At 43.4% G+C, this 14,768-nt stretch overlaps 1 protein-coding gene across 5 annotated transcripts in view; it reads right to left on the reverse strand.

Moving 5' to 3' along the window:
- Positions 1-3,467: 3,467 nt before the first annotated feature.
- Positions 3,468-14,768, reverse strand: part of LOC137421177 (myotubularin-related protein 10) — an 86,666-nt gene continuing 75,365 nt past the window's right edge. For 2 of the 5 annotated variants that reach the window (XM_068106964.2, XM_078771810.1), the window contains exons 14-16: positions 13,013-13,183; positions 10,575-10,757; positions 3,468-4,873 (exon numbers count right to left, since the gene is read on the reverse strand). In XM_068106964.2, the coding sequence (XP_067963065.2) occupies positions 4,289-4,873; positions 10,575-10,757; positions 13,013-13,183 (939 nt within the window). In that variant the 3' untranslated portion in view covers positions 3,468-4,288. Of the gene's footprint in view, positions 4,874-6,446; positions 6,693-10,574; positions 10,774-13,012; positions 13,184-14,768 lie in introns of those variants that run through there. The other 3 variants (XR_013622399.1, XM_068106965.2, XR_013622400.1) reach the window with 3 other exon arrangements.

A 14,768-nucleotide genomic window follows, 5' to 3' on the forward strand; every position in this document is an offset into this window, starting at 1 on the left:
GAGCACTGTGACCCGGCTCAGGAGCTGACAACGGACTTGGTGCTCCGCTCATACAAGAGGGACATCCCATAGTGTACGCCAGCAGGACTCTGTCTGATACAGAAACCAGGTACATACAAGATAGAGGAGCTTCTTGTAATTGTCAATCGTCTTTGGTTCGGACAGGTTTCATCTCTATACTTCTGGGAGACAGGTGAACGTGCGGTCTGAACATATAGTGCTGGAGATCATTGCTATAAACTAATAGAGCCTCTCCACCGAGTACCAAAGTGGGTGCAGACCTTTTCCACTTAAATGGGGAAATGTATCCAGTGACAGTGAAATACTTCTCAAGCTTCTGGTACATAGACTTCCTAGATTACATCCACGCGTCAACCGTCATTCACAAACCTAAAGGATACAATTTGTGAGATATGCAAGGGTCACAGTTCACAGCAGAGGGGTTTTGTGAGGTTCTCAATTAACTGGCAGTTTGATCACTATACATCATCACCTCATTTTCCTCAGAGTAATAGAAAAGCAGAGAGAACACTGTACGGGTTGCAATGTCACCGCTGGGGAAGGTAAAGGTAACAGATTCAGATATCTACTTGAGCATGCTTTCCTTCCACAACACTCCAGGAAGAGGAATGATGATCAGGCCTGCACAAAGACTGATGAACAAGCCACCAAGGACTTTACTTCCAACTACTGAAAAGCTCCGAAAACCAAATGTGTGGGAGGTTTACTTAGAACACCTAAAAGCAGACAGGCACACCACTACAAGAAAGGTGCCAAAGACCTACAACCACTAAGAGTTGGAGAAAGTGAGGGTCGGGCCAACATCGGATCGACATCAGACATGGGAGAAGGCCATGTAACTGGTCAAGCTTCACAATCACGATCAAATGAAGTGGTGACCGAGGGCACTAGGTAGAGGAGAAACGGAAGACACCTTAGAAAAACAGCTGAAACGGCTCGTCAGACCAAAGCAGATGTTGAGATGATAGATGCGTCGCCACAGCTCCGGTAGATTTGAAAACATCGCAGATTGACAGTGGGCCTCCACAGGACAACAGCCAGTGTCAGCAAGATCAGGGAGAAAAGTTTGTACCTTGTGGATTACATGCAGAAGTGAAGACAAAGACCGAAGTTGAATGTGTTCATGTAAAGAGTTTAAACAACTAGTACACCCAATCACTACGGGAGCGGCAAGAAGGGTCATTCCTCTTTAGGGTATGTAGATTACAGTCGATCTATGGTCGGATCTCAAGAACATTGGGTGTGTGTTCATTTACCAAGTTTCTTGTGGAGAGATCGCCAAGTGGTTTAAGCATCTGAGCAAGCACTCCATTAAAAACCATGAAGGAACGGCTGGCTTGGCAAGCGCTAGCTAGCTGCTTGGTAAATGAGCACACCCCGGTCTTCCTCCCTTTCAGTTTCGTATCAGAGTTTCAAAAGTTCGCTACGAAAAATGCCACGGTAGCGGCAGAAAGGGCCATGTTATGAACTCAACATTTGTGGGTTATATAGAGTACAGTAGATCTTCGCTCAGTTTTTTTTTGTTTGTTTTTTAAAAATACTGAATCGAGGCTCGTGAAAGAGCTGACAACCGCGAGGGAAAGACAGTACAGGGGGACCACGAGGGAAAGACAGCACAGGGGGACCACGAGGGAAAGACAGCACAGGGGGACCATAAACCTTACTTCTGTAAGTAAACCTTACTTCACGGATGTCGGGATTCCTCCAAATTTCTTCATTTAGTGTTATGAAGAGCATTAGCGACTGTTAAAAAAGCTAAGCATACGTGTTTGTGGTTTACAATATTTGTACTTCCCATTGCTCCCACGGAAACGCCATTATAACTGTAAACTATTATTTATACACGTTAAATCACTGCAGGAAAAACGCCTTGGGGAGGTGGTAAATTATTAGTATTAATATTGTTTTGTAATAGCATTAACAATATGTGATTATCATTAATTTTGTTATTAAAAGCGTCTTTGGAAAAACGCCACGATAAATCTTCTTCTTTGGACAAACGCCACGATAAAGCTAATTTAACATTGATATACACCTCAACACGCAACGCCATTCATGGCAATGCTGGGGAAAAGCCGCTCGGGGGAGAAACCCCCCTTGGGTAGGGGGGCAAATGAATGCGCTACAACCTTCATTATGTAACCCTTGTTCATCCTGTCAAGTTTGGTTGAGATTGGATAAGTAACGACGGCATGTATTGGCATCAAAAATTCATCAGACAGACGGACAGACACAAATGGCGTATTTTAGTATGATAATGGCTATAAAAGTTATTATACTCTAGGAAAGCGATTATTGTGCTGCAAAAGATACACTCCGGAATACCGAAGATTGTTGAAGATACCAAAATCCTAATTGAACACGTTATAAGTTTGGCTGATGTTTTGGATGTTGTACTTGGAGATGTTAAATACATATTGGTCTCAACGAGAACTTTTTTTGAATAAATGATTAAAGAGATATTACACATAGAAAAATGGAGGAGGTGTGGCAATCTGGGTGAAAGACAGCATTGTATCGAGAGAAAGAGAAAGGCCTGAATTAACGTGGAGGATTTTGTGTGGATACTGGATAGACATTAACGATTGTATGAAAAACTAGGATACTTGTGGGATGCATTGCGGGAAAACCAGGTGTGAAGGAAGAGCAAGAAAGAGTAGTACGTGAATAATTCAGAAGGCCATGTGACAAGGGAAGAGTATTGATTTTATTGGCGATTTGAACTTGCCCGGGATAGATTCCTTCCAGGACCAGGGAAAGGGCAGAGCAGATGAGGATTGTCTATCTCTTGTCTAATAACCCCATACCGTGGTATATTCAACACGCATAAGAAAATACGAGTAGACAGGACATCTGACTTGGTCACTCTGAAGGACGGCACACTCGTTGATGCAGCATCGTTTGCAATTTGTAGCAGCGTGACAGTTTCTTGTCAGGAATAGAACCTAGACCGACGACAGCTTAAAAGGGAGTACACCACCATTTTCCTCCAAGCTATCCTGACAGTCACCATGGGGTGGCCATAAAATATATTAAATAATTGGTCTATTATTCATCGTGGCTCTTGACATTCGGTAGGATAGTGAAACGTGGATGGGAAGGAGTGGTAACCACCTCCATGTAAGTGTCAAATGTAAACACTGCCACGTCTGCATACGTAATATGTGAACGCACTTTGTGGTGCAGTTTAACAGACAGAGTAGGATACCAAAGGCCCCACGGATTTCGTTCCCCTTCTTACCCACTTTTCCCTAGGGGCAAACACCAAACTCTGGAGGATGCAGAGGGGTACAAACCCCATAAGTTTGTTTGGCTGTATGCATCGTGCTTCGGCCCACCGCCTTTAAGAACCAGAGTGGGGGGGGGGGGGGGGGGGGAAGCAAAGAACTGTAGAGGATTACGAATTCCTAACATATCTGTGGTGATTGAAGCAAGGTGCAAACGGGCAATTTGCAATCCTGTTTAATGTTGTGCAGCAAATATTTCCAACAAAAATTCCACAAATAAGCACATGTGTACACTCGGAAAACCTTCTTACTTTGGAAGAATCATAAGCATTTCACATCATGTTTCTTAAAAAAAAAAAAAATCTGTTGAGAACACATGCAATTTTATGATGTGAACAAGCGATTTTGATACAACAGGACGAGTATCGCATTTCACTACGTCCTTCCCCTTCCTCATCCCAGATTTCTGTGCTCGAGAGTGAAGGATCAGCAAATAAAAGGAAAAGCACAACAAAACGGCCACCCCAAACAATTTGTAAACAATGCGGACGGAAAACCTGAAGTGCACGAGTAAATGTGGATCGAGGACATTTGGAATATCGGTTTAAAACAAAAAGTAAATAATTCCTCTGACAGCACGCACACGACGAATCATCAGAATGAGCACCGGAGGCAGGTGAGCAGTGTTAGACTAAGCTTTCAGCGTACTGAGGATGCCCGGAAAAATGTGGCAAGCTCCGAGACCACAAGCTACAATTTTGTGTTCTCCAAACAAGCGAACAAATTACAAACATTAAATTATATTTTCATTATAAACATCGAGATTAATTGAAGAACAGAAAAATCAGGCTTCGTCCCAAGGCTCTTGAAATACCAAAATGTACATCCAGAAAACACCAAATCCCAAGAAATCAAACTAAAGAAGAGCAAAACTCAGAACAGAAAAGTACAAAAGAACAGAAACTCACTCAGTACAAAAGAACAGAAAAATCAGACTTTGTCCCAAGGCTCTTGAAATACCAAAATGTACATCCAGCAATTTAAATCCTTCCGTTATAGTCGTCAACTGCTAATGTCTCCCCCGACGCCGAGCGGCCGAACAGTAAACGGGAAAGTGGTGTAATGGGCACCGTTCGGTGACCGAGGATTCCCGTCGGCACGAAAGGAAACGTAGAGAACAAGCCGTCAGGTGTGCCTGGACTATATTCACCGCTCGGCTGCAAGGACAGTTCCAATGAGCACCTGTTGTTCAGAGGTTGGGCAGAGGAAGATTCAGGAGGCGTTCCCATACCCTGCAGACTCTCCAATCTGGCCCGAAGCACCTCGATCTCCTGCTTTAAGAAAGAAAGCCGCTGTTTGGCCACAACCAACCCACCACCGAGGATTGGGATTTGGGGCAGCCAGCGCAAGTAGCACTGCTCCCACAGGCGTAGCAACGGTGAAGCAAGGCACGGTGCCAGGAGGCCTGGAGGAGTAACCGCCGTCCGTAGCTCTTCTGAAGAGTAGGAATGTCTCGGTGTACGCACGTGCCTGAGTGATCCTTTGCGGAAGGGATCTCCGTCTTCGCCGAGTACACCTTTCCGAAGACTTTGCAACAGTGCCATGGGTGATGACGAGTTCTTCCTCTGGATTAAAATTAAATGGGAGAAAACAAATGTTCAAAAAGGACTTCTCAAAAGTTACTACAACTACACGAGTGGATTTGTCCAATTGTTGCTGATGATCAAAAGGTCAAAGTACAGGTAAAGTATGTAACCAAAGGAGTATTTCTTTCAGCCACTCTGATAATACTTCAAACATTCCCCTACCATAGCTCGACGATGCAATTTACATCAAGAAAATAACTACTGGGACATTTTGTGACTAACAGCAAGACTACTGCGTTTTACAACTTACCGTCAACAAAGCGCTTACAGGAAGATATCCCGTGGCACAATTGTGCCTGACGAAGCATAACAAGCCTTCGTGGGCGGACATTTCTCATCTTTATGGGTGCCAAAATCACAGCATAGGCCTTGTTCAGAGTTCTGTGAGAAATTGTTCAGAGGTTGGATGTGGAATTAATTGTTACTTGCAAAATCGAAGATTTTTCAAGTATATTGGTCGGTTGCGTTTGTGGTTTAGTTCTGTTTGTTTGTTTGTCACCAGCCTGCAGGTCACAATTTTCAACCGATCATCACGAAACTTCACCAAATGGTAGAGTTGGTCAAAAGCAAGAAGTCTATTGTTTTTGGGGTCAAAAGGTCAAAATAGGCCAAAAGGTCAACATAGGCCAAATTTCTAAAATCCTCAATTTTCATCCAACTAACTTGAAATTTGAAGAGGATTTGCATATCTGGTCACTGAATTCAACCACCAATTATTATTCTTGAGGTCAACATAGGCCAAAAGGTCAACATAGGCCAAATTTCTAAAATCCTCAATTTTCATCCAATTGACTTGAAATTTGAAGAGGACTTGCATATCTGGTCACCGAATTCAATCACCAAGTATTTTTGAGGTCAACATAGGCCAAAAGGTCAACATAGGCCAAGTTTCAAAAATCCTCAATTTTCATCCAATTGACTTGAAAATTGAACAGCATTTGCACATTGAGTCACTAAATAGGGAAACTAACTTTTTGAGGTCAACAGGTCAAAGGTCAACTCAAGGTCAACCTTCCAAAATCATAAATTTTCATCTAAAAAAAAGTCACTTTTCTTCCTATTGACCTGAGCTTTGATCAAGATTGTCAATTTTCATCTTGATAAAATGGACAATTTGCTGTATCAATGGACTTTATTTTATTGGGGGGGGGGGGGGTGGATTTTGCAAGTATCCTGCTCCGCATGACGTCTTCTTGTTTCTTAGTCAGTGCGACCCCAGTTTTTCTGGTCATTGGTGAGCCCATACATGGTGCTAAAACGCATCCTACGGTGACTTGAATGGATTATGGTGAAGGGTCTGGCCTCATTATAAAAGTGTTGGGATGAAAACCAAAAGCGAAAAAAAACCAAATCGTCCTTGATCGATCGGTTTTATGGTGTCCACATTTGAACCTCGTTACAATACCAGTTACATCATGTCTCTGTACTTTGGTACTCCCAAAACTCACGTAAACCAAGTATCTCAATTGTTGTCTCGACCTTCCTCCACTCTTACCTCATACCTTTTCATCCACACTTGCTCACATCAATACATACACAGCTTTCAGCCAGCACATCCAAATGTAATTGAATCCACATGCATGGGCAGAAGGAAATATGCAGAAGAAAATTGGCAAACAGTAAATAAAATGGACATTTTGGGAAATGTACTGACAATTTAGGAATAAAATTTCCCATTGTGTACACACAATTATTTTTCTTTTGAAAATCCTCTATCTCTTTGCTGATGACTCCACTCTCTGCCACTCCATATCTCACGTCTCAGATCGGCAGTCTGCAGCCTCCTCACTCTACAGACCTGGACAAAATCACAAACTGGTCAAACAAGTGGAACATGTCTTTCAATCCTGACAAACCTCACACTCTCACTATGTCTCTTTATCATACAATCCTCTTAAATAATTTCGTCACTCAAGCTTTTGGGTCTCACTATCTGCCATGATCTATCCTGGAAAAACCACATTTCCAAGCTGGCCTCCAAAGCCAGTAGCCGACTGGGCATCCTCCGTCGTGCAAAGTCCTTCCTTGGCACCTCTAAGCTCCTCACCACATACAAGACTTTCATCCGCAGCTCAATTGAATACTGTTCTCCCCTCTGGGCTGATGCTCCTGCCTCACACCTAACTCGGCCTCACGCTGAAGAAACCAAAGCTTTCAGGCTTATTGGAATCTCCCGCGATGAAGCCAACTCCGAGGGCCTTTCTCTCTCACCGCAGGCAGGTTGGTGGTCTTTCTGTCTTCTACCCACTCCTCTCTGGCCTAGCTCACCCTATTCTGTCTGTGCTGTGTCCCCCAAATATTTATTCACGTCGCACAAGAACTGCCAGCAACCCTCTTCTGGTAAAACTGCCAAAGTCAAGACTCTCTGCTCATCTTTACTCTTTCATTCCTCTTTTCTCCCACCTCTGGAACAAACTCCCTCACTCTCTTCAATCCCTCTCCTCCCTCAAACAACAACAACATGCATTTTAAGGCCATTTTCCCTGCTAAAGCGGGGGTTAGCCTTGCGGTCCCCATGACAATCTTCTCCATTTTGCCCTATTTTCTGCATCTCTCCTTGTTAACCCCCTTGCCCGCATTTCTTCTTCCACCATCTTTAGCCAAGTGTTTCTCGGTCTTCCCCGTCCTCTACTTCCTTCTACATTCATTTCCATCACTCTTCTCAACCAGTCACTTTCATCCTTCCTCAACACATGACCAAACCATCTCAACCTGTTCCTCTTCACAGCATCAATCACAGGCTCTATCCCCATCATCTTTCGCAATTCATCATTTGTCTTCCTCTCTCTCAACGATACTCCGCACATCCACCGAACCATTCGCATTTCCACCCTTTCCAGCCTTCGTTGCTGCTCTACATTCATGACCCATGTCTCGCTCCCATCAATCATAACATTTCTCACACACGCAGCATACACCTTTCCCTTCAGCTTCAACGACACTCCCCTCCTCATCAGCACGCCACCCAGTTCCCGAAACTTCTTCCATGCACATCTCACTCTAGCAACCGTTGCCGAGTCTGATCGACCTTCTCCATTCAGCATGTCTTCGAGGTAGGAAAATGTTTTCACACCTTCCAGCTTCACGCCGTCTCCAAGATCCAACTCAACATTTCCTCCATCTGCAGCTCCCTCTGTGCACACCTTACATTTGAATGTAGCTGCCACACTGGTTAATGACCCTCTCAGACCACTACATTTTTTATAAACCCACTCCGTGCACATTGTACATTGAATGGAGTTCACTCCGACACCCTTCCTGCACACAGCACATGGCCACTTCCCAGTTCTTTCCACCTCACCACATGCTTTACCACTTGCCATCACCTTCGTCTTTCCTATATTCACCTTCAGACCTTTTGTCTCCATACATTCCTTCCACTTGTTCATCTTTTCCTTCAGTCCATCCATACTTTCCGCAATCAACACCAGATCATCTGCATACAACAACTCCCACGGTAAACCCTCCTTTACGTTCTGAGCCAGCACCTCCATCACAGCTACAAATAGTAGTGGACTTCGTACCGACCCCTGATGCACTCCCACCTTCACCTCAAACTCACCACTGTTCCCGTCCTTCGTCCTTACAGCTGTGCGCGCTCTTTTGTACATTGCCATCACAACTCTGATCAACCATTCCTCCACTTCTAACTTCCTCAATGCCCATGTCAATACTTCGCGTGGAACCCTATCGAATGCTTTCTCCAGATCAACAAACCCAAGAAAGAACTTCTTCATCTTCTCCATGTACTTATTCTGCAACTGCCTCACAATAAAAAGCACGTCTGTCGTTCCTCTTCCTGGCATAAATCCAAACTGCATTTCGTCGATCTTCACCTTCTTCCTTATCCTCCTCTCCAACACCCTTTCCAATACCTTCATTCCATGCTCCCATAACTTTATCGCTCGGTGCGAGCCACACTCCAGAGGGTCACCTTTCCCCTTGTATAGAGGGACGAGGGTACTCAGTTCCCAATCCACTGGAATGCGACCTTCTTTCACCACCAGATTACAGATCTCTGCCATTCTCTTCACACCCCAACTTCCTGCTGCCTACAACATATCTCCCACAACTCCCGTCGGCCCTTCCGCTTTTCTACTCTTCATTGCTTTTATCGCTTCCTCAACTTCCTTCTCAGTTATCTTCTCTGCTGGTCCTAAAATTGGGTTACTCTCGATGTTGCCATCCCATTCATTCTCTGTATTCAACACCATTTTCATGTCTTTTCCATCTTCCTTTAATTCCATCTGGGTCCACAACGATTTGTCCCACTTCATCCTTCAAGCAACTCACCCCCATCACATCACACCTCTCTTTCGCTATCTGCTTTGCAATCCTGAATATCGCTCTCTGACCCTCTTCCGAATCCAAGCGTTCTCCGAACATTTTCCTACATGCCTCCTGCGCCTGTGCTACCTCTTTCTTTTCAGCCTTCTTCGCTGCCTTATAACTTTCATGCTCTGCTTTTTCTGTTCCCGTACCCTTCGCCTTCTGCCACTCCTTGAACTTCTTCCTCTTCTCGTCAATCCTCTTTCCAACTTCATCATCCCACCACCATGTTTCCGAGTGCCTCGGTGGTCCTTTTGTCCATCCACATACCTCACCAACGGCTCCCAACAGACTATCCTTCATTGACATCCAACCACGTTCAAGCTCAACCACATCATCCTCTACCCTACTCAGCCTCTCTTTTAATGCCTCCCTTACTGTCACCTCTTTCAACCTCCACATCTTCATTCTCAGTTGGTACTTCACCCTACCTCCACACCTCTCCTCCCTCCAGGTCTTTAAAACAGCTGTTCACCACCATCTCTTATATTCCCCCATCCAAAACCTTGATCTTTTCTACCCCCCATTAATACACCCCAAATCCACCTCTTTCAATCTCCGACTTCATTTCTGAAATTCCTAGTAGTGTCAATTTGTTTTATACTGTGTACCCCTTCCCTCCCCACCCCAGCCCTCTCCCATCTCCATATCTCCCAATTTCCCTGCTCTCTAATGTTGTGCTTGTGTGCTTCCCTCTCTCTCCCCATCTTGTCTCCCCCTCCCTTTATCATGTTTTATGTGTCCGTTTATGTTTTTTGTGTTTTAGGTGCTAATGTGTGTTTAATGTGCTAGCTTGTCACCTTACACGAGCCTCGATCTTTTGTATACAAATATATATTATATATATATATATATATATATATATATATGCAAAAACTCGAAGGTTGTTTTTATAGCAAGTCGTGATAATCGAAGGAATCACTTATAGTAATGCTCCTATAACTATTAATCTATAATAATTGTGTGTGTGTGTGTGTGTGTGTGTGTGTGTGTGTGTGTGTGTGTGTGTGTGTGTGTGTTGGTGTGTGTGTGTGTGTCCTCCACAACTCCAAAACCATGAAACTTGGCGGCCCCAAACTTTGCATGTATACTTATCAAACACCAAGGGAGAGCATAAATGAAACCTGGGTGTTTGGGTACGTTAACATACCCCTTTGAAGATCATTTATGCTAAAATGTACGCAAAAACTAGACACTTATCATATTGTTGTTAAACTTAATAATATTGTTGGTTCTTTTTCTTTTCCCCCCTTTTGCACTTTTGTTATTTTGTTTTCATGGTGCAAGTGGGCACCGATTTTAGTTGTCCGTGCATATTCGTAAAAATAAACAAAACAAAAAAAATACATACCCCCAAGGTACCAAACGCCTCCAATGGCAAGTGCCGTTGAGTGACTGTTGGTTTCTCTTGCACAAACTGCGGGTTTCTCAGGAGCCATTGAGCTTCAGGCCCAAACTGTATAGACCAGTCCCATACAGATGGCAGCCTGGCACTCTTGTAGTCTGTCCGGATGTATCTCTCTTCTACGATCTCCTGCTCACACGGCATACTATAGAGGCTTTGTCAAGCAAAATTACTAGTGTACGGCTATAACGCCCAACGCATAAATACTCAACTCTCTAATGCTATAAATTGTGACTGGGCTCAGGGCAGATCACATTTAATGTTTTACAAACATTTGTAGATTAAACATCTTCTAAAGAGTAAATGTGATTTTCTCTTACTCTGGCTAAGCAAATAAATTGAGACGATATTTAACCTCTCTCTTACAAAACCCAGCCTGGTGTTGGCTTAGCGGTTCGGGTGGCTGCTTGGGATCCTCGGATCCTGGGTTTGAATCCCGGTTTATCACTGAATGAACACCAGGGGGGTTGACTCAGCCTGTCATCCTTCTGAAGTCAGCAAATTGAGTACCAGTTCACTGGTAATTCCCTGTGTGTCGCAAGAGGCGACTAACAGGGTTGGTGGCAGGAAGGGCATCCGGCCATAAAACATTGCTTCAAAAAGGGAACCACGGTGCCCGAAATAGGCCAACCCCCGCTTTGCGGGGAAAAATGGCCTCTAAAGGTGGTCTCTCTCTCTCTCTCTCTTACAAAACCCCTCTTCAAATCTGTTAAGTACCCAAGGCAATTATTTAATAACCAAATCCAAAAGTAGGTGTAGGGATTTTGGTGGGGGGGGGGGGGCATACTTTGAGCTCAAAATCCATCACATTTGCTTATAAAACAAGAATTAAAAGACCTAAAATGTCATAGCCCCCATGGTTCTAGTAATTTTGCTGTACGGAGTTGAAGGTCGTCAGTCGGCCATCTTTGGTCGGATTACAAAAACAAAATATTCTGCTTATGTATACTCTCATGTTTTGTCTTTCTGCCAAGTTTGAACCAAATCGGTCCATTCATGTCGAGAAATGGTTGGGAACACGTTTAAGTAACAAAATGGCCACCAGTCGGCCATCTTGGATCTCATCTCAAAAGAAAATGACGTGCACATGTACGGCATCATTCATTAATCGGTGTGCCAAGTTTGAACAACATTGGTAAATGCATGTCCGAGAAAAGGTTGAAGACGTGTTCAATATCGGGTTTTTTTTAACATCTAAAATGCCCACCAGTATATCAGTCGGCCATCTTTGATCAGATCGCAAAATAAAGTGAGGTGCATGTGTATGCCGTCATGTGCTGTGCTTGTGCCATGTCTGAACAAACTCAGACCATGCATGTTCAAGAAATGGTTGAGGACACACTTAAGTAACAAAATGGCTGCCAGTCGGCCATCTTGGATCTGATCTCAAAACCAAATGACGTGAATATGTAAGCCATCATTCATTATCTGTGTGTCAAGTTTGAACAACATCGGTAAATGCATGTCCGAGAAAAAGTTGAGGACGTGCTCAACATCGGTTTTTTTTTTACAACTAAAATGGCCGCCAGTCGGCCAACTTTGATCGCATTGCGAAACAAAATTATGTGCATATGTATACCGCCATGTATGGTCTTTGTGCCAAGTATGAACGAAATTTATCCATACAGCTCCGTGATATGGTTGCGGATGGATGGATGGACGGACGAGACCCAATCCATAAGCCCCCGTTTTGGACTAAATCCAACTGGGGCTAATAAATACACACCCGCAAAATCACATTCTGGGCCGAGGCCACTTCAACTCAGATTATGCCAGAATTTATACATACCAACGTGCTTCCAGACACGCGTAGATTATTTAATAACATGATCCAAAAAAGGTGGTTTTTCAGTCAACCTCAGCCTCCTTCGACTTATTCATTCTCATACTCTGCTACCCCAACCCCCATCATTTCCTTCAGCCTCCCAAATTAAATGAGTATAAGTGAAAACAACAACAACAAAACAATTTTTTGAGAAAAACAAAAACTTTTGTTGTTTCACAACCTACCGACTATGGCTAAGTTAGCTGTTACATCAACCAAACAATATATTTTTGGGATCTTACAAGTCTCTCAAATAACAGGACTGCATTAACAATTTGTTTATTTCTGTTCTTCAAATTCTTACCTTTCACTGAAAGCAGGTGGGGAGCATAAAATAAGAGGAGAAAAAGAAAAAACAGAACAGGAACAAGGAAGAAAAACAAAAGGAAGCAAGTTGTTGAGGGAGGAGGTGAGCGTTAGAAGAGATTGGGAGTAGATGGATGTGACATGTATGGAAAAGGCACGAGATGAGCCATTTTTTGATACATAAAAGCAAGGTTACAAGGGGGAAAATAAGTCTTTTTAGGGAAAGCAGGTGGAAGTAAGAATCAGGGCTTACCAAGCTCTCAGTGTCCCTTTGAAACTGCGAATTAAAGAGAAATGTGCCAAAGAGTGGGATGCGTGTGCTATCAGACAGCACTGTGAGATACGTTTCGCCAAATTCAAACGTCTCTGGATACTGTTGCAGAAGCTGCCACACGCAATCAAGGAAGAGTTGGAACACAGGTGCCTGCACGTGGGTCAGGTAAAGAAAACCATCATCAGAACATCTCACACCTTTAACGATCAAATAAACTCCCAAAATCTAGACTTGCTGCTCGCCTCCACTCATTTGTTCCTATTTTTGCCCACCTGAGAAATTAACTTCCACAATCCCTTCAATCTCATTCTTCCCTCCAGGTCTTAAAGATATTTATTCACCACCATCCCGGGCCATCCTCCATCCAAAACCATGATCTTCTCTACCCCTGTTAAATCCCGTTCCACCCTACCACACCCATTTGCAAGTTTCCAGTCTGTCCTTCTTTAGAGTTTGCTTCTGTATTCATTTGTCCACCCATACCCCTCATTCTATGTGTCTATCACTTCACCATCGCAGTCCGGTTGGTGGTCTCTCTGTCTTCTACTACCTCCTGTCTGGTCTTGCACCATCTCCTCATTCCGTGCCCCCTCCTCCCCAGGTTTCCCTTCCAGGTCTTCAAGACAGCTGTTCAACACACACCATCTCATATTGTCCCCAATCCAAAACCATGATCTTCTCTACCCTCGTTAACCCCCTCCTCCCCCCCCCCACCAACCAAACCCAAATCCCTCCTCCTAATTTTCCAGTTTTTCCTTCACAGTTTCCTTCTCCATGCATGCGTGTTTCACTTCCTGGTTTTGTCTGTTATGTCCTGTCCCATTCAGTGTACTAGCTCTTCCATGAGCCTTGATGTTGTAGACAAAAAATAATAAATAAATAAAAGACATGTTATCTTCAGTGTGTGTATTCTCTCAGATGACATTATCCTTTGTTTGTGCTTGCATTCCCTCAAAGTAAAAAAAACTCATCGATTATAGCAACTAAAGTTGGATAAGCATTTGTAAACTGCTGTTTACAAACTGCTATTGCCAATTTTGAGCATTAGCACTTCATCAGAGCAAAATATGAGGCCAACACTTTAAACGTCAGTCTCACCTCATTTCCAACAGTCAATTATAAACTTTTACTTGATCAAATGCATTGTTTATGTTGTCTGCCGACATAGACCGACATTAGCCTTCAGAAACCATTATCCACGAATAAAAAATAAACTAGAAAATAGAATTCCACGTGAAGATGTGTCAATAGCTATGCCTCCGCTTGCATTAGAGTTCAACCCACTGTTACGTTTGATCTCAATTAAAGGCCACATGAAAAAATGAAGGTCATACAAGAGAGAGTATGAGGAACAGACATAAGTAGCAGAGACAAAACATCAGACGCTTTTAACTCGGGCTTGGAAAAACCATTTTCAAAGGTCAAATGACCACATAATTTTGACCTTTTAAATCCAAAATCTAATCAGTTCATCTAAGCATCATAGTATAAACTTGGACCAGCTCGATGCACAGCTGGACAGACAACCCAAAAACAATAATTCCTCTGGCATTTTTGGCTGTGGAGGGATAAAAAAAAAAAATTGGAACGTAACATGCCCTCTGATATTTGACCTCAACCCCAAAATTGAATCAATTTATCTTTGCATCATCATATATAAATTCTACTAAGTTTGGTGAAAATCCCAAGACTGGTTCAGAAATTAGCTCGGCAACAGAATTTTTACCTGACGGGA

The sequence above is a fragment of the Myxine glutinosa genome, chromosome 2 (genome assembly GCF_964187855.1).
Source record: "Myxine glutinosa chromosome 2, kmMyxGlut1.1, whole genome shotgun sequence".
Classification (NCBI taxonomy): Eukaryota; Metazoa; Chordata; class Myxini; order Myxiniformes; family Myxinidae; genus Myxine; species Myxine glutinosa.